The following is a 24,373-nucleotide window of genomic DNA, read 5'->3' as shown; positions in this document are numbered from 1 at the left end:
AAAGAGAGAGGTCTAGTGGATAAATGGAATTTTTTATCCTGTTCTTTTCAAAGATACGTAAGATTTTTTATTCAAAATCCAATGACTTTAATACACCTCTTCTATGATGAGGATATATATATATAGATTATGTGACATTTATGAATTAATATTTCATGATTTTGGGAAAATAATGAAATTTTATAAAAATTGTGTGTGTGTTTGTGGTCAATTTCATGTGGTATGACTCCTCAAAACACATACTACTAAAATATAAAGGGTATATAAAAACCTTTTTGTAAATAATGATTACACATCATATAGTGAACATACAAGGAAATTCTTGATCTTAGTCTTGGCTTTGATGTTAGTCCAAGAAACAGGTGAGGCTTTTTTCCAAATCATCACTCAAAACTTTACAACCTCTGTCCTGGATAGCCGAGAAAAATATACTTTGACTGCATGATTACATTTATGGACCATTATATGCATGGCTCATTAGCTGATAATTATAGCCAGTGTTGTGGTGAATATCATGCTGGTTGGCAACCAGGTCTATGGAGAGTCACAGTGTCACAATGTTTGGATTCATTATCCATCTCTCAGTGGATGGAAGAAAACCCCAGTGATTTACTGTCTTCTATACTGCTGCCTTCATGCTGATAAAAAAACCAATTCATCATTAATGTCCAGTTTGCATACCATAAATTCTCACACAGGGTAATATAGCCTCATTATTTCATTAATTTTGGACATGAAAAGGATTAAGCTGGCATTCAAATACATTTTATCTCAAATTTTATACATGATTAAATGTATTATTTATCCACGCCTGTCCAACACCTGTTTAGCATGTCCATCTGCACAAGCTACCCAAACTTATTAGAAATCAAAAGACAACAGAGGCAGACCAGTGGGAGCCACATTTCAGAGTCGGGATAATTTCAGATGACAAAACAGCCGCTATATGGCAGCGTTTGAATGTGGAAATCCTCTGAACACATAAATCCCTGGACCTAGAAATTTCATACCCACTCGGGATAAACCCTGAGCCCTTCAAATGGACACTTTAGAGAAAGCAGTTTACAGAAAAAACCTTGACAGCTTATTCACATGAAATGGGGGACTTCAGCAAAAATGCGGCTTGTAACATCAAAACTATTGGAAACTTTAGAGACGCTGTATCAGCACGTACAGTATGATGCAAAAAACATTTTACCAGTATTTTCATCTTGTTTATTTTTTAGCAAAAATCTAAACATCCTTAAAGCAAGATTAATTTACTTAGGAGGAAAACTGTTTATGCCTGGAAAAGAAGGAAAATACAGTTAGATAAAATGACCATTGGGGTTAGCCACTGTATCAAAGTTTCCACAAAAAGAATAAGCAATTTGATTAATTTCTCCAAATCTTCATTCTGACCTTAAGTCTTCTTTACTTTGTATTGTGTGCTTACAGTAGTCAGGTAATGACAAACTACTTGGCAAGGAATGAGGAACTGAATGAAGAACAAAAGTTTTAAAAGACTCTAAATTACATAAGGCTCCAGGGCCCTTTGAATTGTCAGTAGAGATTTATATTCCATTTGAAAAAGGACACATTGTACACTCCTCAGGAAGCCCAGCCAAATCCTAGCATGCATTATTTCAAATAAATCAAACCGGTCAAAGCAGCGTGCGTTGGGATGAAAAAAAAAAAAACGTAATCAGTATTTCGAACTGTGCAAACACATCTCAGATGAAAAAATAGAAATGAATTCAGCCGCCTCAATATTATCGCTATAAAACCTTTAGAAACTGTATTCCATAGAGCTCCCACACAGAACGACAGATCTCTCTTTTCTTTTAAATTAATGTTTACATGGTGCTTGTCAGCAGTCTTGGAGCTTCTCCGGTCCATTTGTTCTATTGCAAGCAAATTCTCTGTAATCATGAAGAAATGAGTTTGAGCTTGCTTTCCGCCTACATGCATAAGAGCCATTGATGTGTGGAAAGCTTCGCAGTGAGAGCATTTGATATTGCTGCGACATCTTCCGCTAGCATTGTTCCCTTGGAAATGGATTACAGGCCAGTATCTGTAATAACTTTAATTACATTCCATCATTTCTGCTGTGTGTGAATGTGAGTGTTTGGTTTGCACAGGATTACAGTAAACAAACCCATAGATAAGAATCATTGCTCATTTGACCCTTCTAATGCACTTCTCTTTCTGTCTGTCTCGCTGTTTTGACCATCTGTTTCTCCATATTGTGCGGCCCATTGCTTCCGCCCGGCTGTAGACATCGCTGTTGGCTTCCCCATCGGTGTGATAATAGCGTGTGGCTTGGCGCTGCTGTTGCTCACTGCATTCGTCTCCTGGAAGCTGTGCTGGGTCCCCTGGAGGAGCAAAGCCCTCTCGTCAAGTTCTGCAGCCCTTGCCCCTGACGACTGCCCCTCATTTCATTTACCATCTCTTCTGCCCAGTCCTCAGCCGTCTGAGGTCACTATGGCGACTGAGAAGGAAAAGTATCCTATGGCGTCAATGGGCTTCCTGGAGGCAGCTGTTAAAATAAGTCACACCTCTCCCGACATCCCTGCCGAGGTGCAGCTCTCCATGCGGGAACACTTCTTGCGCCGGACGCAGCGCATGCAAAGACAGACCACAGAGCCAGCGTCATCCACCAGGTAACAGTGCCAAAAAACCATCCATGAACACACACATACACCACTGTTCAATAGTTTAGGGGTCAGTAAGTATTTTTAATGTGTTTCAATATAATATTCTAAAACAGCAATATTGTGAAATGTTATTGAAATTTAAAATGATAATTATGTCTAGATGTAGGGTCTTTTTGGACAAAGTAATATATATATATATATATATATATATATATATATATATATATATATAGAGAGAGAGAGAGAGAGAGAGAGAGAGAGAGAGAGAGAGATTATTTGACTAAAAAAAAAGTTATAAAAAATATATATATGAAGATATATATATATATATATATATATATATATATATATATGTATATATATTTTTTTTACAGTCAAATAATCTGACTAAAATGTATAATGAATAAGAGTTATTACTGAATATATAGCGTTTTGGAATTCTGTGAAAGATGGAAATGAAACACGTTTAATAAGGAAGCTTCTTACCCAAGGTATGGGCCATTTAACCCCTTCCATGACTTTTGAGAACAAAATTACTGAATATTTTCATTTATTTCCCATATTTTTGCAGTCATTGCTAAATATAATACAATTTAATATTAACTATGCACTGTTCTTTAAAGGGACATCTTTTTATTCATTTTCAGCCTGTGTCTGCAGCCATTTACAGACCTGGTGCTGCATACACATTTACACATTTCATTAAAAATATGCAGCATTGTATATCCCTGAAAGAAATGAATACTATGAATCACACTGTCAGAGCATTCACAGTAGGACACAAATGACATCATCAATCACAAATACTCAATAACAGAATCTCCCAGAGGAGATGAACACTGACACCAACAAGAGAAGTGTAAAAATATTTATATTTGAAAAGCATATTGCTGATGATGCATAAATATTTGGAGGAGAGTGAAGTCTTTCATCTGAGACCGCTTTGTCATTTTATGCCTTCAATAATGTATTTCAGAGTCACTTCAGGGTAATCCCTGGAACCAAGACAAGTTCTGCTCATGCATACTTGATTCATTTTGGGTAGTTCCAGGGCACTTAATTACAGCACTGGAGTTGTCCACTTGAAATTAAAAATTTGTCATGTACGATTTGCCCATTACATGTATTTTGCCCTTTCAGTATTTGGCTGCTCTTGGAGATTTTTTCACTGCTTTCTGTTATAAAGTAGTGGTTTCATTCATATTTATGAGTTAAATATAACAGCATTAATTTAAACACTCCTTTTGAGAACAAATGTTACATAATGAGTGAAATAAATGCTTTTTAAGGTTTGTCTTTTCAAGAATGAAAGGGCCAAACTAGTTCATTTGAAAGGGTAGCAACACAATGTTGGCAATGTACCGTGTATTTTATGGGACAGGAGATGACAAACCTTATGATGGCAAAGTGCATCAAATGTGAAGGACCTCCTTCATAAAATATGGGAAGCTCAGTATATTTTCATGTATGAAAATGTGTTGTTTGCTGTTTGTATGTTCAATAATTGCCTTTTATATTGCAATTGTTATCTGCGTAGACAATTTATTTATTCATTTATATTAGGGATGCCACAATTCTCACTAAAATATTGAGCTGTTCTTTTTCCAGTTTTGCATTTCTGTGAGTTAACACATTAACCCCCCCCCCCCCCCCCCATATCGTGCATTTTAAAAAAAAACACGCCAAACATCTTTCGCTGAAATGAGAAGTGCTTCTAAACTATATTAGGGATACCACTGAAGAGAAACATTTTAAGTTCAAATTAATATTGAAAACGAGTGTTTTTTTTTTTTCTGTGACCCCTATATTATGGAAAAAAATTGCATTGGGCAGCATTTTAGTTTCTATTCCAACTTTTTCTGAAAACTCATCAAATCCCTCATGCTACTCTCTCTCCTCTTTATCTCATTTTTGCAGGCATAGCTCCTTCAAACGTCACCTTCCCCGTCAAATGCAGGTCATGAGTCTGGACCTGGGAGATGACTATGATGTGGATGAGCAGCCAACCAGCATTGGCCGTATCAAGCCTGAACTCTACAAGCAATTGACCACAGAGAACGATGAATCCGGCAATAGTAAAGGCGGCAAAAACTGTGGCAAAATCAGCTTTTCCCTCCGCTATGACTATGAGAATGAGATGTTACTTGTCAAGATACTCAAAGCATTTGATCTCCCAGCCAAAGATCTTTGTGGCAGCTCCGACCCGTATGTCAAAATCTACCTGCTGCCAGATCGGAAGCAGAAGTTCCAGACACGAGTCCATCGTAAAACACTCAACCCCACATTTGACGAGTCCTTCCAGTTTCCGGTACCCTATGATGAGCTTCCCATCAGGAAGCTCCATCTCACTGTTTTCGACTTTGACAGGTTCTCACGGCACGATATGATCGGGGAAGTCATCCTGGACAATCTGTTTGAAGAGTCTGATCTCTCAAGGGAGACCTCCATCTGGAAAGACATTCAGTATGCTACCTCTGTAAGAGAACCCTGCTGCTCTCTTTTCTCTTGATTCAACAAATTCTGCTGGTCTTTAAGTCTATTTAAGTCTATAGAGGTGTATAGCAAGTATGCTCAGATATGTATTGATCACACACTGATCAGGTTATGTACATTAATATACAATAGGATGCAAAAGTACAAGACCACATTTTTAATACAAATTGTTTATTATAAATTTAATTATAAGCATGGAAATGAAGTATAATGTTGAATTGTAAAATTTTAATTAAAATTTCACAACGTTTTAGTATTTGGTTTGAGAACATCTAACCAGTTGTACTGAGAAGTTCACATTATTAGTTTCACAAATTGGCTTATTTGTTTGGCGACCAGATAATTGCCAAATCTTTCTTGTTTATTTCTCAAATACTCCGATTTTTTTTATCAAATACTCAGCATTAAAAATGCAAGAAAAAAAACAAAACAAGAAAGATTTGGAAATTATTTGGTAATCCAAAAAAAGTCCAAATAAATAAATATATATGAGCCAAAAATAAATAGGGGTCAGTGTTTATTTTTTAATTTTTGGAAAGACAATACTTTTAATATCAGCATTATTTTGATCAAAAATTACAGTACATTCTTACAAAAGATAATTTCTTTCAAATAAATGTTATTCGTATGAACTTTTTATTCATCTATGAATCCTGAGGGGAAAAAAATGCACAAAATATTAAGCAGCACGATTTTTCATGAATGATAATAATAAATGTTTCTTGAAAATTCCACTTTGCCATAACATAAATAAATTACTTTTTTAAGTATTTGACAATATTATATTTTTTATTGTATTTTTGATCAAATACATTCAGCCTTGGTGAGCATAATAAACTTTAAAACATTAAAACATTAAAAATCATACTGACCCTGACCTTTGAATGGTAAGATATTCAGTGTGGTCTTAGACTTTTGTAACCGACTGTATCACAAGATAATATAAACCTGGTGAACTAAGCCTGATAAATATTGGTCATCTGCAGCATTCTGCACAAATAGTTGAATTTTGGTTGGCGAGAGAAGGAAGGATCCTGAATACTCAGCAAGTGCTCTTGATATTGCACTGCTCAGACACTCACACACAAATTAAAATATCCTTTGACTCTAAATAACAATGCCATGAGATTCAGCTAAGGTACATGAATTAGCTTGTTGCATTACTGACATGGTGTTTTAAAATGCAGTCACAATATTCAACAGGTTCTGTGCTGTAAACCTGCTAATGCTAAGACAGCCAAATTAATGAGAATTCTACCTTACCCTCATTAACTTACAGATAAGTTAGTAACTGACACATGAAGATGACTGGCACATGCTGATTGTGCATGTGTGGACAAAATAATTGCCTAATTTTCATAACGGCCACTAATGAGAGGTTATGCCAATCACAGCACAATATCAAATGCTTAAGTTAACCTCCAAAATAGGTTTTGAGGTCATCTGAGGTTAGCTGATCACTCCATAATGGCAAGCTAAATGAACTTCAACTGCTCCTCGATGAGTCTTATTTCTCTCTGTTTTCTAGATTTACAGCTATTCTCAGAGGAGCAATTCAATAAACCTGTGGTTATTGGTTTCGTGGCAGGAGGCCGACTGCCCCTTGAACAAAAGCACACACTCTATTACACTTGGCAAGAGATTTGAATCTGGAACTCAAAGCACCTCTTTGCAAAGCAATCAGAAGGGGTAGATCACTCTAAAATTAAAATACGATCATAGTTTATGCAATCTAAAGTCAGTTCACAAAAGTTGAACACAAAAGGAGATGTTAGACAAGATGTTAATGCAGCTTTGTTCTATAAAACACAAGTTCATACTGACAAAGGACTCTCAAGATCAAAACAATGACAAAAAGAACCATAAAATTATCATAAAAGTGATCAATGTGACTCATATGCCATATTCAAGTCCTCTGAAGCAATACAAAAGCTACATGTTGTTATTCAATCATGCAATTTAGATATTCAAATTTGTATCGTTATTCAAATACAACATTCATATAGAATGCAAGTTAAATGAGACTCTCAAGTTCAAAAAAACTATAAAGAGCACATTCTTTTTCAATTGTTATTCAATTATGCAGTTTATATGTGTACATTTATTCAAATTTGATGTCGAGATTGGATTCAAGACACAAGAACCAGTGAGATTTGAAATCACTGTCAAACATGGTGTGAAACATCTCTGAATTGCAATATTTTAATATATATACAATTTCAGACTTATATCAAATGAGACGATTATATGTGAAAAAAAAAAAACAATTCTACTTTGTTCTTTTTGGCTCCAGAAGACTTGGGAAATTGTTCTACTTTTTAGATACATTTTGATAATAGGTCACCAATGACTTTAAATTAAAAGAAAAGGGCATATGAATACAGCTATAATTCTGTTTTTGTATTTCAAAAGCACAGGTTTGAAATGATGACCGAATTTTAATTTTGGGGTGAACTGTCCCTTTAATTGATGCCAACAGACAGTGACCAGCGCTGACATTGCCAGGTGGACTTGGGACAGAAGGACATTTACTAACTCATTTAGTCACATAATGAGCTCAAGGACCAAAATAGAGCAAAGCTTGATGAAATTTGATTCTTGCCAAAGAAATCTGACCTATAACATTCACTATGGTCCCACATCATCACTCTTTTAGAAATTAGGCTTAATTTTGCCAGCTTAATTACTTGAGTTTATTTAACAAAATCACTTTTATCCTGTGCCATATTGTTCAGTAATGTCCAATAATTTATTTACTTCAAGTTTACTTGCTTTACAAATACTTTTCTGAGACATTTTTTTATGGTCAAGCTTGCATTTACCCATCCATCAATCCACTTTAAGCATCCCTATATGATACTGAAGCACAACCTGCAAATAATCACCTTAGAGAGCTAGAGAGACATTAAGCCACGAGTAGGGGAGTCATGGGATATGTCCATCAGAGACAGGCTTACTGAGCTCATATAAAGTGATTCATATTTACACCAGTCTTAATACCGCTGAGGGGGGATGCTAACACACTAAATCCAGCACCGTCAGATAGCATACTTCTCCTTTGCACTGCACACACTTAACTTTCAGACAAAGTGGGTGGTCTTGAAGTCTAAAAATGCCATAGCTCTCATGAATTGCGGTTACATTTTTGGGGATTAATTTGTTTCATCTTGATAGACCTAAAAGAAACCAGCTTGGATCAACTATGAGTAAAAAGCTGAAGTGTTTAGAAGGGTTGAAGTTTAAATAACAGTTTGCTGGAGTGGTGTCCAAGAGATTCCCAACAACTAATCGGTCGCTGTGACTGTATCTTTCCAAACAGGACTCCCTTAGACCTCGATATTGAGTCACAGGCTTATTAAACCCAACCTTCACAGTCAAAATGCCAAACCACATCCTCAAATACCAATTAAGAACTTCTCGCAGAGATAGCTTTTAGCATAAATCTGACATCATATTAATATAGAATCTTTCTCTGTTCAAGGATCATCATGATTTATTGACAAAAGCAAATAATTAATGGCACAATATCAGTACTGATGAAACCATTCCTCCACTTTAAGAGATTTATTTAAAAATGAAGATTTTTATCACTAACTAAACACCGCTGAGTACGAGTAACCATATCATTGGTACATTTATATAGAAGCCTATTTCCACAACATAAAAAGCATGCTTTGGTAAATCTTGATGTTGACTCGAAAACATTGCAATTATGAGATAAAAAACTAAATTATGAGATAGGAATCATAGTTATAGCATAAAAAGTCATAATTATGACAGAAAGTAAAAGAAAGACTTTTTAATCTTAATTTCAACATGTCATAATTTGGACCTTTTATCATTTTCGCTTTTCATTTTTCTCATATTTTCAACTTTTTATGTCATATCTATGAAGTTCTATTTCATAACTACCACTTTCATGTCCTAATCATAATTCTTTATGTGGCAGAAATGGGTTCCCGTACTTAGATCTTGACCAGTGACGCTGGGGGAACAGTGTCTGCCTCTGGAACATTATTGCACAATTACTGTTTTTATCTCTATTAAAGTGACCTAAAGGTGACCTTTTTAACAAAATGTGACAATACATCATGCTACATTGATTTGTGTGTATCTATCTAACAGGAGAGCGTGGACCTTGGGGAGATTATGTTCTCACTCTGCTATCTACCCACGGCAGGCAGATTAACACTCACTGTCATCAAGTGCAGGAACCTAAAGGCAATGGACATAACAGGATACTCAGGTAGCATTTCATCAGCTTTACTACCTTTGACCTTCATAATACAGACATGGGATTAGAAGTAATAATGTATTTATGTATTTCTTTATTTATTGTACATGGCAGATTTATTTCAAAGCAAATTTATTCATGTTTAAAATATATCACACATTAAAATGATAACATTATTGTTATTTAATGAAGCATTCTTCCCAAAATGATGTAAGTTATGTTAAATAAATATATATTAAAATATTCCCTTGTCAGGTTTAATGGTTTATATTTTTATTATGTTCATATTTTGATATGAAATATAAATCCTCAATGATTCAAACCCCTTGACACATCCTGAAATATAATAATTTATATTAGCTTTACCTCTGTTTTATGGTTTCTGGAAACCTTTTTTTTCTCATATATTGTTAATATATGCACATTCCAGCATGTTCTAATCATTGTTTCATGTTCCAAATTGACTTCTGTTCAGTCTGTTCAGATAATCAGGAGCGTCACTAAGCAAATTAAACCTTAAAGTCTGAAGAAGAGCTCTGAATATGATGCAGTGAACAATTTTAAGCACCAATAACATGAATTACTCACACTTTCATGTTTTTTTTTTCTTATAATGACACAGTGTGTCTCACACCAGACATATTCACTTTTATCTGCTGAAGAGTAAACATTTTTCATTTGCAGTAAAATTGAATTCACATGAACTGGATAATATCTATTAAGAAGTGCCCCGAGCAAATTTGATGTCAGGACATCTGATTTGTTCTGCCCAAGCTGGAAGTAGTTTATGGCTTACTAATTTACAAGCATAATAGATCAGACAATTGTGCAGTGATGGAGAGGGATGGAAATGAGTATGCATTTCTGATGTCAGAATCAGCACTCGAGTCATTCCATTAAAGCCCCAAATCTCAACGGCTTTCCATTCCCACTGAATATTAAAATATCTCAATCATTCGTTTGCAGTCTTTTCATCTGACAGTCTCGTCAACTTCATTGTTATTGTTAGAGCTTTAATTGACAAGTGCATACAACAATAATCAAAAATAAAAGCTCAAACTGCAGATGTGAAATTAATAACAGCTACACTATGAGCTGAAGAGATAACAATGTTCTTTCTGAGCAGATCCTTATGTGAAAGTATCCCTCATTTGTGACGGAAGACGTCTGAAAAAGAAGAAGACCACAACAAAGAAAAACACCCTGAATCCCACTTATAATGAGGCCATTATCTTTGACATCCCTCCCGAGAGCATGGACCAAGTCAGCTTGCACATCTCGGTCATGGACTATGACCTGTACGTAACACAAACAGCTATTTTTCTCATTTTTATATTGAAATTTAAAGGGACAGTTTAACCAAAAAAAGAAATAGAAAGAAAATTCTGTCATCATTTAATTATTTATTGATCATTTACTGTAATTATATATTTTATGGCTTCAGAAGGCATGCATTCGACTTATAGGATACTTTTAAGATGATTTGCAAGCTGGAAACTTCAGTCCTCATTCTTTGTAATTGCATGGGATGGAAAACTTTTATTATTATTATTTATATTATAATACATATAATATTATTATTAAATTATTTATATTAATTATTAATTTAACATATTTTATTATTTTTAAACAAATAAATCATTTTAAATTTATGCTTTAACCATACCAGTTTGAAATAGCTTGAGAAAATGATGACAAAATTTACTTTCGCAATTCGGGCATCTTGGAGGGAGCTGCTTTATTCAACATGGATTGGCTTTTATTATATATATATATATGTATTTCTATTTTGTTTTCATCTTTCTAAATATTTATACACACCTAACCTAAAAATGCTTTAACAATGCTATTCTTCAGTGTCATGCCTTAAGCTGAACTAAATTACAAATAGCCTGTGACCCTGGACCACAAAACCAGTCATAAGGGTCAATTTTTCAAAATTGAGATTAATACATCTGAAAGATGAAGAAATAAGCTTTCCATTTATGTATAGTTTATTAGGATAGGACAATATTTAATAATAGAACTATTTGTAAATCTGGAATCTGAGGGTGCAAAAAAAATCTAAATATTAAGAAAATCGCCTTTAAAATTGTCCAAATAAAGTTCGTACCAATGAATATTACTAATCAAAAATTATGTTTTGATATATTTATGGTAGAAAATTTACAAAATATCTTCATGGAACATGTTCTTTACTTAATATCGTAGTGATTTTTGGCATAAAAGAAAAAAACTATAATTTTGATTTATACAATGTATTTTTGTCTAATGCTACAAATACAGGTGCATCTCAATAAATTAGAATGTCATGGAAAATTAAATTTATTTCAGTAATTCAACTCAAATTGAGAAACTTGTGCATTAAATAAATTCAATGCAAAGTGTATATATATATATATAAAATCTGGGGGAGCACCAGTAGGGATTTCGCCTATAGGGCGTCGAATTGGCTAGAAATGGCCCTGTGTGTTTCTTGGAGAACATCTGGAGAAGTTTAGCTTTACATCACATTACATCACCAATAGATACTCTGCAGTGAATGGGTGCCATCAGAATGAGAGTCCAAACAACTGATTAAAAACATCACAATAATTACAAGTAATCCATCCATCCATTCCATTCCAGTGAAGTGAAAAACTGTTTTAGAGAAACAAATCCATTATTAAACCGTTGCTTCTGGCCAAAATAGAGTTCATAAAGCATAATAATGCATCCTCCTCTGACTGAGCATTGTCATCTCACATCAAAATGCACCAATATATTTGTTTAGAACTGACAACATTTGCACTATAGAAAGCAATATTATGTATAAATGTCTTGATGGATTTATTACAAACATGTTTGTAGATTACTTGTATTACTTGCTGATTATTGTGTATCAGCTGTTTGATCTCTCATTCTGACGGCACCCATTCACTGCAAAGGATCCGCTGGTGAGCAAGTGATGTGATGCTTATGTAATGCTAAATTTCTCAGAAACAAACTGATTAAAATCTTGGATGACCTGAGGATGAGTAAAAAAATTGTTTTATTTTTTTTAGGTGAACGATTCCTTTGCATTAAAGGGATATACCAATGTATAAATAATTCCGTAACAAATGATTCATTCTTTCAGAGTGGGGCACAATGAGATAATTGGTGTGTGCCGTTTGGGCAGTGGTGCTGAAGGCTTAGGTAGAGACCACTGGAATGAGATGCTCGCATACCCCCGTAAGCCAATTGCACACTGGCACTCCCTGCTGGAACCTAAGAAATTAGAAAAAGAGGTAAGTAACCTCACTCCAGCACATGTATATACAAACATGAGGGGGAGATATAATAACCCTCTGAATTTGTGATTATATAGAACTAAAAACTAAGTTTTTAATATGCAAATTGCATTTCCAGAATTAATTTCTGACCATTCACCTATCCTTCTTTGTAAACATTCAAATCCCTCAGTAACATCTTCACACTTGTACTGTGCTTCATGGATAAAACATGAGTAGAATATGTCAGTGTTGATTTTAATTCAAACACACTGAAATTCTGTCCCCTTTCTGGCCTGTGGTCAAGAGTTAATCATGAGGGTAAAAAATTTTTTTGGCCTTATGCAAATGGTGCAGGTTACACATTTTGGTCTCTTTTGTTTATTTTAATTATGTTTTAATTATGTAAGATGTTTATTAATATGCAGTTTGAATAATGACTTTGTTTTGAAAAAACTTACATAATTAATTAAAAATAATTTGAGGTCCTGTCTGGGCTTCTATGAATTGTGATTGGGCATGTGGCCACATGATCTTTTACCTGAATATTTAATTAAGTATGCCTGAGCTAAACAAAGGTTTATACAGACTGTAAATCATTGTTTTTGGCAATTAAAATGGTCTATAGTTGTGTTTTCAGTACAGGTTTTTGTTATCTACACTGTTTGGAGTAATTAATTTCTTTCTAACTGCTCACATTGTCAGTTTTTATACTGAATAAATTAGTGTCAGGGGTTGCCAAGTCTGCAGTTTGGAATTGGATGGTATTGGGTACATTTAAACTGTTGTCATAGGTTAGAGGTTTGACATATCACATTAATTGTATTTGACTGCCATGCTTGTATTGAAATTGAAATATTTTTATATTCCAGCAGTGATAAAACTAGTGCTAGATGATGAGTTTTGTCTGAGACCAGCATTGGTAGGAACCTTAGAGCTCCTTCATGAAAACCGACTGTGTTTATGTTTGCAATTGCATAAACTGCATAACAATGACTGTAAAATATGTATTTAAGGTATGGGAAGTGACACATTTTGAGTTTTGATATAGGGTAATTGGGCTAGTTTGGTCTATTTTTAATTGGCCATTGTGCTAGTTTTGTTACATAGACCTGGCAACTCTGACTAGTAATTCTTTGTTAGTGGTCAACCGATATATCGCCAAAGCCCAATATATCGGACGATATTTGTAAATAACAAATAATAAATATAAAAAAAATAATAATTTTTTTTTAAATACTCAAAAAAATACTCAAAAAAAATATATACATTTTTCTGCTTGGTCGATGTGTTCGAGGGAGGTCTTTTTTGTTTGTTGTTTTGTTCTCTGTCAAATATGGATAGAAGTCTGTCTAATAATCAGATAGAATGGTTAAACAAATTAATAAATGTATACAGAAAGAATTATAATGATAACTTATATAATATTATTAGTAATAGAAGGGCAAACAGTATAAAACTTTCTCATTTGCTGTCAGCGTTAAGCAAATACGCATTTATATAATTTAAACAAATCTTTGAATGACTAAGATCTTTTGAATTGTGCATTTTTATCCAGCATGATCCCGTGTTCTCTGTGTGATGGTCGGTCCGTGTGAATTGAATGCTTTAAACTTTAAACTCGTGATTTCAAATTTGCCCACTGTCATATTCATGTAATTTTCACTGTGTGCTGGTATGTAAAATGAGGGTTACCCTGGCTTTATTTGAAAAATATGATTTCCCAGAAAACTGAGTGCTCTGTTGGTTACAGTGTCTACTTCCTTTTTAATTATATTTTTATAAAAATATTTTTTTTTTTTCGAAAAATACTTTGTCATCTAAAGCATAAGTATGATTACATTTTTACGTTGTCAAATGATTTCAAATTTCTTAAATATTAATAATTGTAAAATATATTATATCGGCTATCAGCCCCCTGCTTTCCAAGATATCGGCATCAGCATCGGTTGACCACTATTCTTTGCTAATAAAAAAATAAATAAAATAAACAATATTCAACAAAGGCTAATTCTCTTCTTGCAAATTTATTACATAGTAAAATGCTAATAATTGCATGTAAAACATGAAAAAAAACTCGTGTTTGTTAAGTTGGTTAATTTGTAGCCTTGTGTGCAATATAGATGATAAGAAGTAGAACATAGATGTTATTGGATTTGCTTGCTTTGCTTTGTATAATTGAAAAAAAAATATGTATTATTTCAAAATATTATTAGTGTTTTTGTTTATTTATTTTAGAAAATAATTAGCTTAAAAATAATGAGTAAGTTCTTTAGATGCATAAATTTCATGTAACCACAGTTTGAAATCCACTCTTCTCAGCAATTTTTGCTATCTATAAGACGCAGTTCTTCTATAACAATAAACTGCTCTATAATGCTCTCATTGATTTTCATGTCTTCTCTTACAGTGGAAAGCTAGAACGGCCAGTTTTGACAGTCAGGGGTCCTGTCCCTCCCCCAAACCTCCTGCCAGCCCTTGATCAGAGCCATATGTAAAACTTCAGGCTTGGCATCCTCCGTTTGTCACTCTGATGAAAACGAGAGCCCTGCTATTTCCATTTTCTGCTATGGGTTGTTTTAGATGGTTCTTAAAAAAACACTGATCTAAGATCTTTACCCTGATGCTCCTCATGTTCCAGTCTGTACAATCCTCTGTCAAATCTTTGGGAGTGCTTTACAAACCTCTGTACCTAGAATATTCTACAAAGCCAGCGTTGTGTTCTTAGAATAGCTTGGTATCGTCAGCAGAGATGTTTCCTTCCTATATGAATTTTCCCCTAGCATCTAAATTCCAATCCAATGTTCTGCAAGCGGTCTACATGCAAACAGAGGTTTCTGCACAACACTGCAAGGCTCTTTGTAGATGGCTCTGTTCAGATCTTAAGATCAGCTATTGGAAGTACTAAGAATGAGGTCAGAAAGATAAAATATTGAGGGAAAGGACAAGTTTGAGTGAGAAAAGGGAAGAGAATGGATTAGTCATGTGCTGTATACTGAGAACAAACCATTTTCTCTGTCAAATCCTTATGTGAAACCTATGTGAAGGTACACGTTTTAAGAAGAATATTGAAATATTTATCAGTTTATAGATGTTATATAAATGTTATGTGTAAAAAGAGTCTAAATTTATCAGAGCACAACACATTTTTCCTATCCATTAATTTTTTGCCAAAACAAAATACGGTTTACATGTAAAGTTCCTGTTCACACACAAAAACACTTCACATGTAGCTTAATAAATTTATGTGATTGAGATCGGCGAATACAAAAGTGGGCATTTAAGGAAAATGTGCTGAAATATTCATAGAGATCTGATTTGATTTATGTGGGTTTTATTCACTTTATGTAACAGCATTTAAAGAAGTACAGACTGCTTTCAATAGCCATTCAACTCCTCTTTGAATCCTCCTGCTGTTTCTAATGTTGACATCTCGTTCATCTTTTGGCATGTAATTTCATTGTGAGTTAAATTGGATTGTCAAAGTTTTACGTATTTTGACATATTGTCTGAGAAAATGTCTTGAGTAAACAATGTAGGCTCAAATGTATCAAATATATTCCTATTCTGTACTGTATAAAAGAGCAGGGATAACTTTACAACTAATATTCATCTTCAGATTCATATTTTTCATTTGCTTGTTTGATTTGACATAAAAAAATTATGTGTAGAAAACAGGGATATTTGAAATGATGTGAATTTATATCTGTATAACAACACAATTTAATGTATAACTGTCAACTGATCAGTTTCCTTAAATAAAATATAAAGTAATGACATTTCACCCAATAATAATTGTTATAATATTTAATGCTCAACAAAGCTAAACAGAACAATCAAAATAATATTATTTCTCTTTGAATTTTGTATGTCATAAATGATTGAACAAAATTCAAAGATTTCATTGCCACAATATTTAATTTGTTTATCCCTGTGGTTTCTATCTTGTTGTTTTACATGGTTATTCATTCGTAACACAGTTTAACTTAGAATTTCAATTTAACAGAGAACCCCTGCTAAATTATGATTACTGTAGTTAATATTTCTCCTGTCATTACAAAATCAAACATAGTGCAGATTCTGGAAATTAATGACATAAATGCACAGAAATGACATTGATTCAGAACTTCCCTTAAAAGTCCTGGACATACAGTATGTCTCAAATAAAAAAGACAGAGAAGTCAATGCATGTATAAATGCACAGGAGCTGACCCTTGATAGGACAACCTACTATGCAGGAAGTTCATTGTCACAGATGGTGGGCACAGCCCAAGATACCAGAACAATGACTTTACAATGATCTCCATTTAGTTTTGCTGAAATATCTTAAAACATACATGGTACTTGGGCCCCTTTTTGCATAATGCCCTCCATCATCTCATTGGGTATCTGTTAAGCTTTAAATATTTCTATATAGTAAAATAGATTTAATATTTTGACAGAATCTTAAAAAAAAAAATCCAAGTTAACTTGTTAAAGAAATGGTTGTGACAAAATACAACTTTTTGGTCCTGTTTTTACAATATCACCAATGTTGTAATACTCAGATAAAAGTGTTTCTGTAGGTGAATGTAAAGTTAATAAGGTTTAGATCTGGTTCTTTACCTCACTAACTCTTGTGTGCTGGTGTTTTAACAACCTGTTTTTGCCCCCTTGTGAATCTGAAAAACTTTCTAATTTTGTATTGATCATTTGTACATGCAATATAACTTGTAATGTTTGAAAGAGTTCTTGTATTTCAAAAATGCCAAAATAAAATGTTGGTTCAGCCATTTCAAGGGTAGACTTGCTTCTTTTCAGTCTTGTCAACAGCAAATCACAAAAAGTGTGTTAGCATTGATTAGTCAATTATTGACTATTTTAATATGTGCAACAAAAGCAATCTGTGTATTTTTAAAGGTAAAGGATTAGTTCACCCCCCAAAAAATAAATATGTTTTATCATAATTTCCTCACCCTCAAGATGTTCCAAAACCTGTACGACTTGATTTCATTTATTTCTTAATTTTGCTAAATGCTGTTGAACATTTAATTACAATGGATGGGTGCAAGGACGTAAAACTACCATAATAAAAGTGGTTGTATTGTATAGTATTATAAAAGAGATTATATTTCAAGTCTTCTGTCTTCTGAATACACATAATCATTTTATGTGAGAAACAGGCCTACATTTAAGTTATTTCTAATTAATTCTGTACTGCCGAATAAGAGCAGGATTCAAATTAAAGCATAAAATTACAGGTAAAACTAACATACACACATATTTTATTAATTTGTTTCCTTCAGATTCATGTTTTATTAATAGACATATTATAGGCATAGCTTGTGTGAGAGAAAGACCAATACGATCACACAGCAATTCGTACATTTTTCACGAGGTGACTTATTCGTACGACAACACTCGTACAAATTCATACGATTTTTGCCAAATCGTACGTATTTGACGAGTTGCACAATTCGTATGAATTTGTACTAATGACCTACACTTAACCCCGCCCCTAAACCTAACCATCACTGGGGTTTAGACAAATCGTATAAAATCGTATGAGAGAGGTAGTACAAATTCGTACTAATAAGACACCTCGTAAAATACGTACGAATTGGTCGTGAGATAGCATTGGAAAGACAGAAATTAAAGTTGTTTATAATAAGCAGACGATCTTTCCCTTCAGTGAGCAGTCAACTGCTGCAACTGAATCACTAAATCAGTGATTTGAACTTGAGACCAGGTTTAATCATAAACAAATCATTCAGACTGGTTTTGTGAACTGGATCGACCAATTCATTTCAAGTTCTGACTCACAAGAAAAACACTAGTGGTGGTTTTGTGTTCCTTTTCAAACACAAAAAAAGCCTTAGAAGAAATGAATCCATACAAACTTGACAACTTGAAGGTGAGTAAATAATGGCAGGATTTTCATTTTCAGTAACTATCCCTTTAGGAAAATCACAAACGTTTTGTACCCAGGAGCACACAAGGCCTTTAAGTGCTAAAAAAGAGACACTATTCCTCAGGTGGTGGCATAATCGCCCATAACTTCTTCTTCAGCACTAGTTTATACAGAATCTGGTACCCATCATCCCAGGCATAGAGCTGCCGCTCCTCAGGATTGTATTTAAGGCTGGAATGGGCCCCGTAGCGCCTGGGGAAATAAATCAAAGGGGCCTCTCCGCTGCTAACCATGTCATTCACATCAAACACACACTGCACACGCGAACGGCTCGGTGGCTTGGTGTTGTAAACCACATAGACCGTGCCGCAGACAATAAAAGCAGCTTCAGCATTGTTTCTTGGACATGCTGTGTCCCACATCTGCTCTATATCCAGTGAATCTATATCCATCTTTGCAAGATTAATAGTGTCTCCAGCCGGATACAGTGCCCATAGCCCATCCTCATCCGCCACCAGGTCCACCAGTGTCTCTGGATTGAGCTGGTACACCGGGCTGCGATCGTCCATGGGAAGGACCGCGCTGTCTGCAACCAAACCATTCTTGAGGTCATACTTGATAACTTGGAGTTCTGAACTTTCACTGACGTAATAGAGAAAGCCATCGTAGACTGCATGACCGGTCCCGTTCCAAGCGGTGGGCACAGTGATCTGCTTGCCTTTAGATACGCCTGATGATGCTGAGAGCTCTCGCACGGAGTTAAACTCGTACAGCGTGTTATCGGACGTGCCGTTGAAGACATAGACTTTTGCTGACCTGGCATCTTTGGTCCAGACACCTTTTGGGCTTCCCAATCTCTTAAGGATCTTCATTGCTTTTAGACTGGATACAATGTTCAAGCACACTGATGATGAAAAAAAAAAAAAGATTAATGTCAACAGGAAGCGTCCTATGATTAATATGGCAAACTTTGAAAGCATTTATACAGACTTCTTAGTTTGCACAAACACTGAAGACCAAGTTTGTGAGTTTTAAACCCTTTTTCTACTTTATTAAAGAAATAAACACAGAAAAATGACATTGTAAGCCTCCAGCAGTGAAAGATCCACCCTTAAATGTCACGTCTGCTGTTATAAATGTGTAGGCCAGGGAGGATTGTGTGCGGCTTAACAAGGATAAATGTTAATAATACTCTTCGTTATAATACACAGGCCATTTGGGAACTATTTTTAAGACACATCATTTCAAAGAAATACAATTTATTGAAACGTTTTGGGCTCGAACAGATTCCTCTGTCTTGATTTGTCACATCAATAAATTAAATTGAGTCATGCTGTTAAAATTGTTTTTTTAAATAATAAAGCTTATAACAATAATCCAATCAAGGATATGTTAATATGTTTTCCTTTTTTATTAATTCTTACCTTCTTTTGTTTGGTACAAAAAGGTATTGATAAGATATACACTACTGTTAAAATGTTTGGAGTCAGTAATACTACAGTATCTATTTATTTATTTAAATGAATATACTACATTTGTTCTGCAAAAATACAAATAAATCCTGTTTTTATACTTTTCATTCAACAATCCTGGGAAAAAAAGTATCATGGGTAACTGTTTTCAACATAGATGATATAAAAAAATGTTATTAAGCACCAAATCAGCATATTAGAATGAATTCTGAAGGATTGTGTAACACTGGAGTAATGCAGCTGCTATAAATGTAGTTTTGCCATTACAGGAATAAATAACTATATATTGTATTATTATTTTTATTAATATAAATATACGAATTTATCATTAATATTACAGTTCTATACAATCTTACAGTTTTATTGTATTTTATGATCAAACACGGGCAGCCTTGGTAAGATCTTACAACTTTTGAATATTATTGTATGTCATCCTTTGTTGTCAAAGAAATAAAGGAATAAATTCAATGGATTGGAATATTGCATTCAACTTTCAGTTTTAAACTGGATTCAGCCTTTGGGGAAAAAAGTTTTTTATGTTGGATACATACAGTGTTTTCTCTGGAAACACTGGAAAATCAGACTGGGAGAAGAAATAGCTGCAATGCAGGACAGAGAGTGTGAACAAAGAGCGTGTGCTTTGATTTAGGACATTTCTTTTTTTTTTTGAGGACTAGCATCCCAGTTAACCTCGCCCATACTGGGACTATTCTCACCCGAAGATGGTTGATGGTTGAAACCCTGCTTTCTACTAATGATTGGCTTATGCTGGGGATTTATTGATTTAGAGGAAACATGTGTTGTGTTCTGTTAATTAGGAAACAAGGAACAAAGAATCAAGCCAATCAGTTCACTGGATTAGCCATTTGGCTCTTGTGGTTTAGATGTTACACAACTGAGTTGTGGCTTATTTTTTTATCCAGTATGTTGGAATCAAAGCAGAGTGTACAGAAGATGTGTTTCATTTGGCTCTTCATCTGTCTCCACTGAAGTACTGTGTTGTTAACACTATGGAGAGTCCAGTAAATGTCATATAGGAAAACTACAAACCTTTCTCCCAAACTGGTCTAATGTGTTATATGCTAAATTTGCCTACAATCCCTCAAATTAGTCTATGTCAAGGCTAAAGCTAAAAGTATAAGATCAAAAGTTGAGCTTCAGCTGTCAAAACTGAATTCCCCCGACTCACCAGACAACTCAAAGAACTCTTCCTTCTTCCCATCTTTGACAACCACGTCTTGTTCCACCATTTTGTCTGCTGCTTTCACACAAGGCTTAGGGGGATTCTTGGTTTCTATGTAGTCCATCTCACGCTCCACGCGGTCTACCCTTGCTCCTGCACCCTCCATGTCTGAACGCAATTTATCATGTTCCTTGCCCAACTTTCCCAACAGATCTGCAGCCTGCTGCCGGAATTCCTTTAGGTCGGAGCTGTAGCGGTTGTTCTGTTCTTGCCACAAGGCAATGCGCTCCTGGAAGAATGACAAACAGATTAATGAGTCACGCAATTGTTTAAGATGATCACAGAGTGAAAAAATTCTTTCCAATGATGAGTTTTCTGTGCATTATTAAAGGGCTGTTGGTAATAAAGGTGAAGAAGTCTTGAGTAATTCTGGACAGGATGTGTTAGGCCCTTTTGCCAAGTCAGGAAAACTGTAGAGTAAAAAAGCTCATTAGATATTTAAAACGTTTACTGCAATCATCATCTAAAGCCAGGAGAAAGAGAACCTTCATAATGTATTGTATTTTAAAGTATTGTATTTTCGAGTATTTTCGAAAAGGACTTGAAGGAACTCATTAAAGAACAATACAAAAAAATACAAAAATATAATATTCCACATATCATTTATCATTACGAATAAAGTTTGAAAGTACAGAATTTATTTGACATTTTGTATTTATATTTTATGACATAATAAATGTCTTTAATTAATTTAATGCATCCTATATATATATATATATATATATAAACTTACTGACCCCAAACTTTTAAACAGTAGTGTAAGATTTTATTTTTTTTCCGAAGTATTTAAATCAACAAGCTGTTTCCAGCAGCAGTCAAATAGGTTAAATGATGTGAGATACAAAACCCTCTTGTTGCAGGGGCTATAAACAAATATATTCTCATGCATTTCACAGAAATATATTTCTGTATTAAAAGGATGTGTATATGGTGCCTATTGCCATTAAATATGTAAAGCATATCACTGTGGCCACCCCAAGGCTCTTTTGCTCCAGGCTAGCTGCTCTAGCTGAATTTAATATTACATGATTTCTAATCCAAACAAAATTTGTTTTGCATATATTTTGCATTAATATTCATTTTTTTAAGTCATCTTGTACTTTAGGGCCAGAAAAACAAACAAACAAAAACTTTTTACTTTCTAGGAGCTTTTAAACCTGTTGTACTCAACCTTCCACTTGAGCATTTTTTTCTGTTTTATTAAAAACAGAAATAGTTTTTTAACCGCTGAATGGACTCCTGCTAATTCAGGTAATAAAGACAGACCTGTCTGCTTATAATATATGTAAATTGACTGAATAAATTCATTATTATAATGAAGTGTCTACTTAATCGAGACTAATTAATTTGGTTAATGAAACAGTGTTAGAATTTTTCAGCTCAGCTTCACTGAGAACAAAACTGCTGAGCTAAACTATTTTGTCAATCGGGGGGTGTTTCTCTGCTCTGGGATACAACTTTACTCGGACAGTTTACAAAAAAAAAAGACTGGTAAGTCTTAAGTAGATGAGTGACAACACTGGCTTGAATAAACTCTTTTTAATCTCCACTTTTTCATGGTTCTTTGATCTGCAAAGTCACTTCTGTTTTGGGATGATATGTCTGAGGGACTACTGCCACTGGAACAGATTTAGCATTTTCAAGAGTCTTTGAGTGGAATAGACATCGTGAATGCTCTTAACTGTCCTAATATCACTGTTTTATCTCAGAGTTTTGATGTATGTATGGAAAAGTGGATGTCTCTCTAAAATGGCTGAAAACTAGCAGAAGTGCAGAAACTGAAAAAGCCAGAAGCCAGACAAGCCAAATGTCTCTTACCTCCATAGCAAGCATCCTGTTTTCCAAGTAGTTCATCAGACCCTGATAGTGGTACTGGCCTCTTGAACGAGTCACAGCGGTCAAGAGAATGAAGAATATGGTGGCTTTCATGGTGGTTTTGGATAAGGGCCACTTTCAGGTACTCTACAAAACAAAAGAACTCTCCAGACTCTGTGAGGCTGATGTGCTGCAGCTGCTTATGGGCTGTCCTTGTCCTCTAGGGAGCATGTGAGTGCTCACAAGGAGAAGGACCTGAAACACAGACTTCCAGAGTTTCAAATTCGCTGGCTCTCTCACTTGACTGGAATGTTTTTACTGACACTGAGGGAGGAGCCATGTATCTCTGGCCTCTCTCTGTCCTCAAAGAGAACCGTGTACGTAGTGTGCTTGAAAGACGAAGTCAGTGAAAAACAGTAAAAAAAAAAAAAAATCTAAAACTAATTATATAATGTAACATTTCCAATTTCTGCAGTTTTACATGAAATGTAAACTCTTAAAAATAAATTTTTCATAATAATGCAATAGAAGAACCATTTTGGGTTATTCTTTCCACTACATTTTTTTACATTTTGTGCAATGGAAATGTTCCATGGATGTTAAAGATTAAAGGTTCAGAGTCTATAGATTGTTGGCTAGATATGCACAAAATTATGTCTTACTGGCAACTTTTTTTTAGCAAATTGGTATAATGTATAATAGTGGTTAAAATAGTTAAATATGACAAAACCAGTTTGTTCTAAGTTATGCAACAACCCCATATCTAAATTTAACAGTAAAACGTCCATCGTGTTTGCTTGATCAGAAATATATCTTACATGGATGAGGAAATCCCATCACCCTGGTTATGCAACTGAAAGTTTGCACGGTCCATTTAAAGTGAAATGCAACTGAAGATTCCTTGAATGCCAAACTGAATTGTGCAGAGAGAAAATCATTCACGTATTAAAGTTTTTGATTATTATGATTAAATCTCTCTTTAGGACCAACAAACTAAATTTTCCTCCATTCTCAAAGGAAACGCTCTGAGAACTGAAAACTTGTTAAGAAAGAATGTGTGGTTTGACTGGGTCAGCACTTTGAATTTTTTAATGCTTTGTATGTTAAATTTTTTCCTACATCATTCTCAGAGGTTTATTAACCTTTTTTCTCTGTGCCTGTCAATTTGCTCTCCAGGTTAAGAAAGACTGAAGAGACTGAATTTTTGTTTAGACCGACTGATGAGTTCTATCAAAAATTCACGCAGCCTGAGCTCAAAACTCTTGTCATTAAACTCTATATTATATGTTACTAAAGAAATCTAACATAAAATGCAAAAACTTGAAAAAAAAGCAGATAG

General features: G+C 34.4%; 2 protein-coding genes across 2 annotated transcripts; one reads left to right on the top strand and one right to left on the bottom strand.

Moving 5' to 3' along the window:
- Positions 1-2,247: 2,247 nt before the first annotated feature.
- On the top strand, positions 2,248-17,385 carry LOC113046324 (synaptotagmin-6-like; the record flags this gene model as incomplete). The annotated part of the gene is made up of 6 exons (XM_026207214.1): positions 2,248-2,642; positions 4,554-5,112; positions 9,255-9,375; positions 10,490-10,661; positions 12,482-12,632; positions 15,025-17,385. Coding segments are annotated over 6 exons (1,470 nt in total), but the record flags the coding sequence as incomplete, so codon positions are not given.
- LOC113045605 (olfactomedin-like protein 3B) lies at positions 16,785-23,345 on the bottom strand. Its single transcript, XM_026206075.1, has 3 exons — positions 23,038-23,345; positions 21,166-21,448; positions 16,785-19,408 (listed from the first exon to the last, which is right to left on the bottom strand). The coding sequence occupies exons 1-3, from the start codon at positions 23,146-23,148 to the stop codon at positions 18,618-18,620; spliced, it is 1,185 nt and encodes a 394-aa protein (XP_026061860.1). The 5' UTR covers positions 23,149-23,345; the 3' UTR covers positions 16,785-18,617.
- Between the last annotated feature and the right edge of the window lie 1,028 nt (positions 23,346-24,373).

This window comes from Carassius auratus, chromosome 27 (genome assembly GCF_003368295.1).
Source record: "Carassius auratus strain Wakin chromosome 27, ASM336829v1, whole genome shotgun sequence".
NCBI classification, from domain to species: Eukaryota; Metazoa; Chordata; class Actinopteri; order Cypriniformes; family Cyprinidae; genus Carassius; species Carassius auratus.
Note: the sequence above shows the minus strand (reverse complement) of the source record. Positions and strands in the feature narration are given on the sequence as shown.

What these genes read in the sequence shown, in the direction of transcription:
- LOC113045605 (XM_026206075.1), bottom strand. Translation starts at nt 23,148, where the DNA reads ATGAAAGCCACCATATTCTTCATTCTCTTGACCGCTGTGACTCGTTCA. An exon ending in ACAGGATGCTTGCTATGGAG is followed by an intron (nt 21,449 to 23,037) that starts GTAAGAGACATT and finishes TCATTCTTCCAG; the next exon opens with GAGCGCATTGCCTTGTGGCA. An exon ending in AGAGTTCTTTGAGTTGTCTG is followed by an intron (nt 19,409 to 21,165) that starts GTGAGTCGGGGG and finishes TTTCATCATCAG; the next exon opens with TGTGCTTGAACATTGTATCC.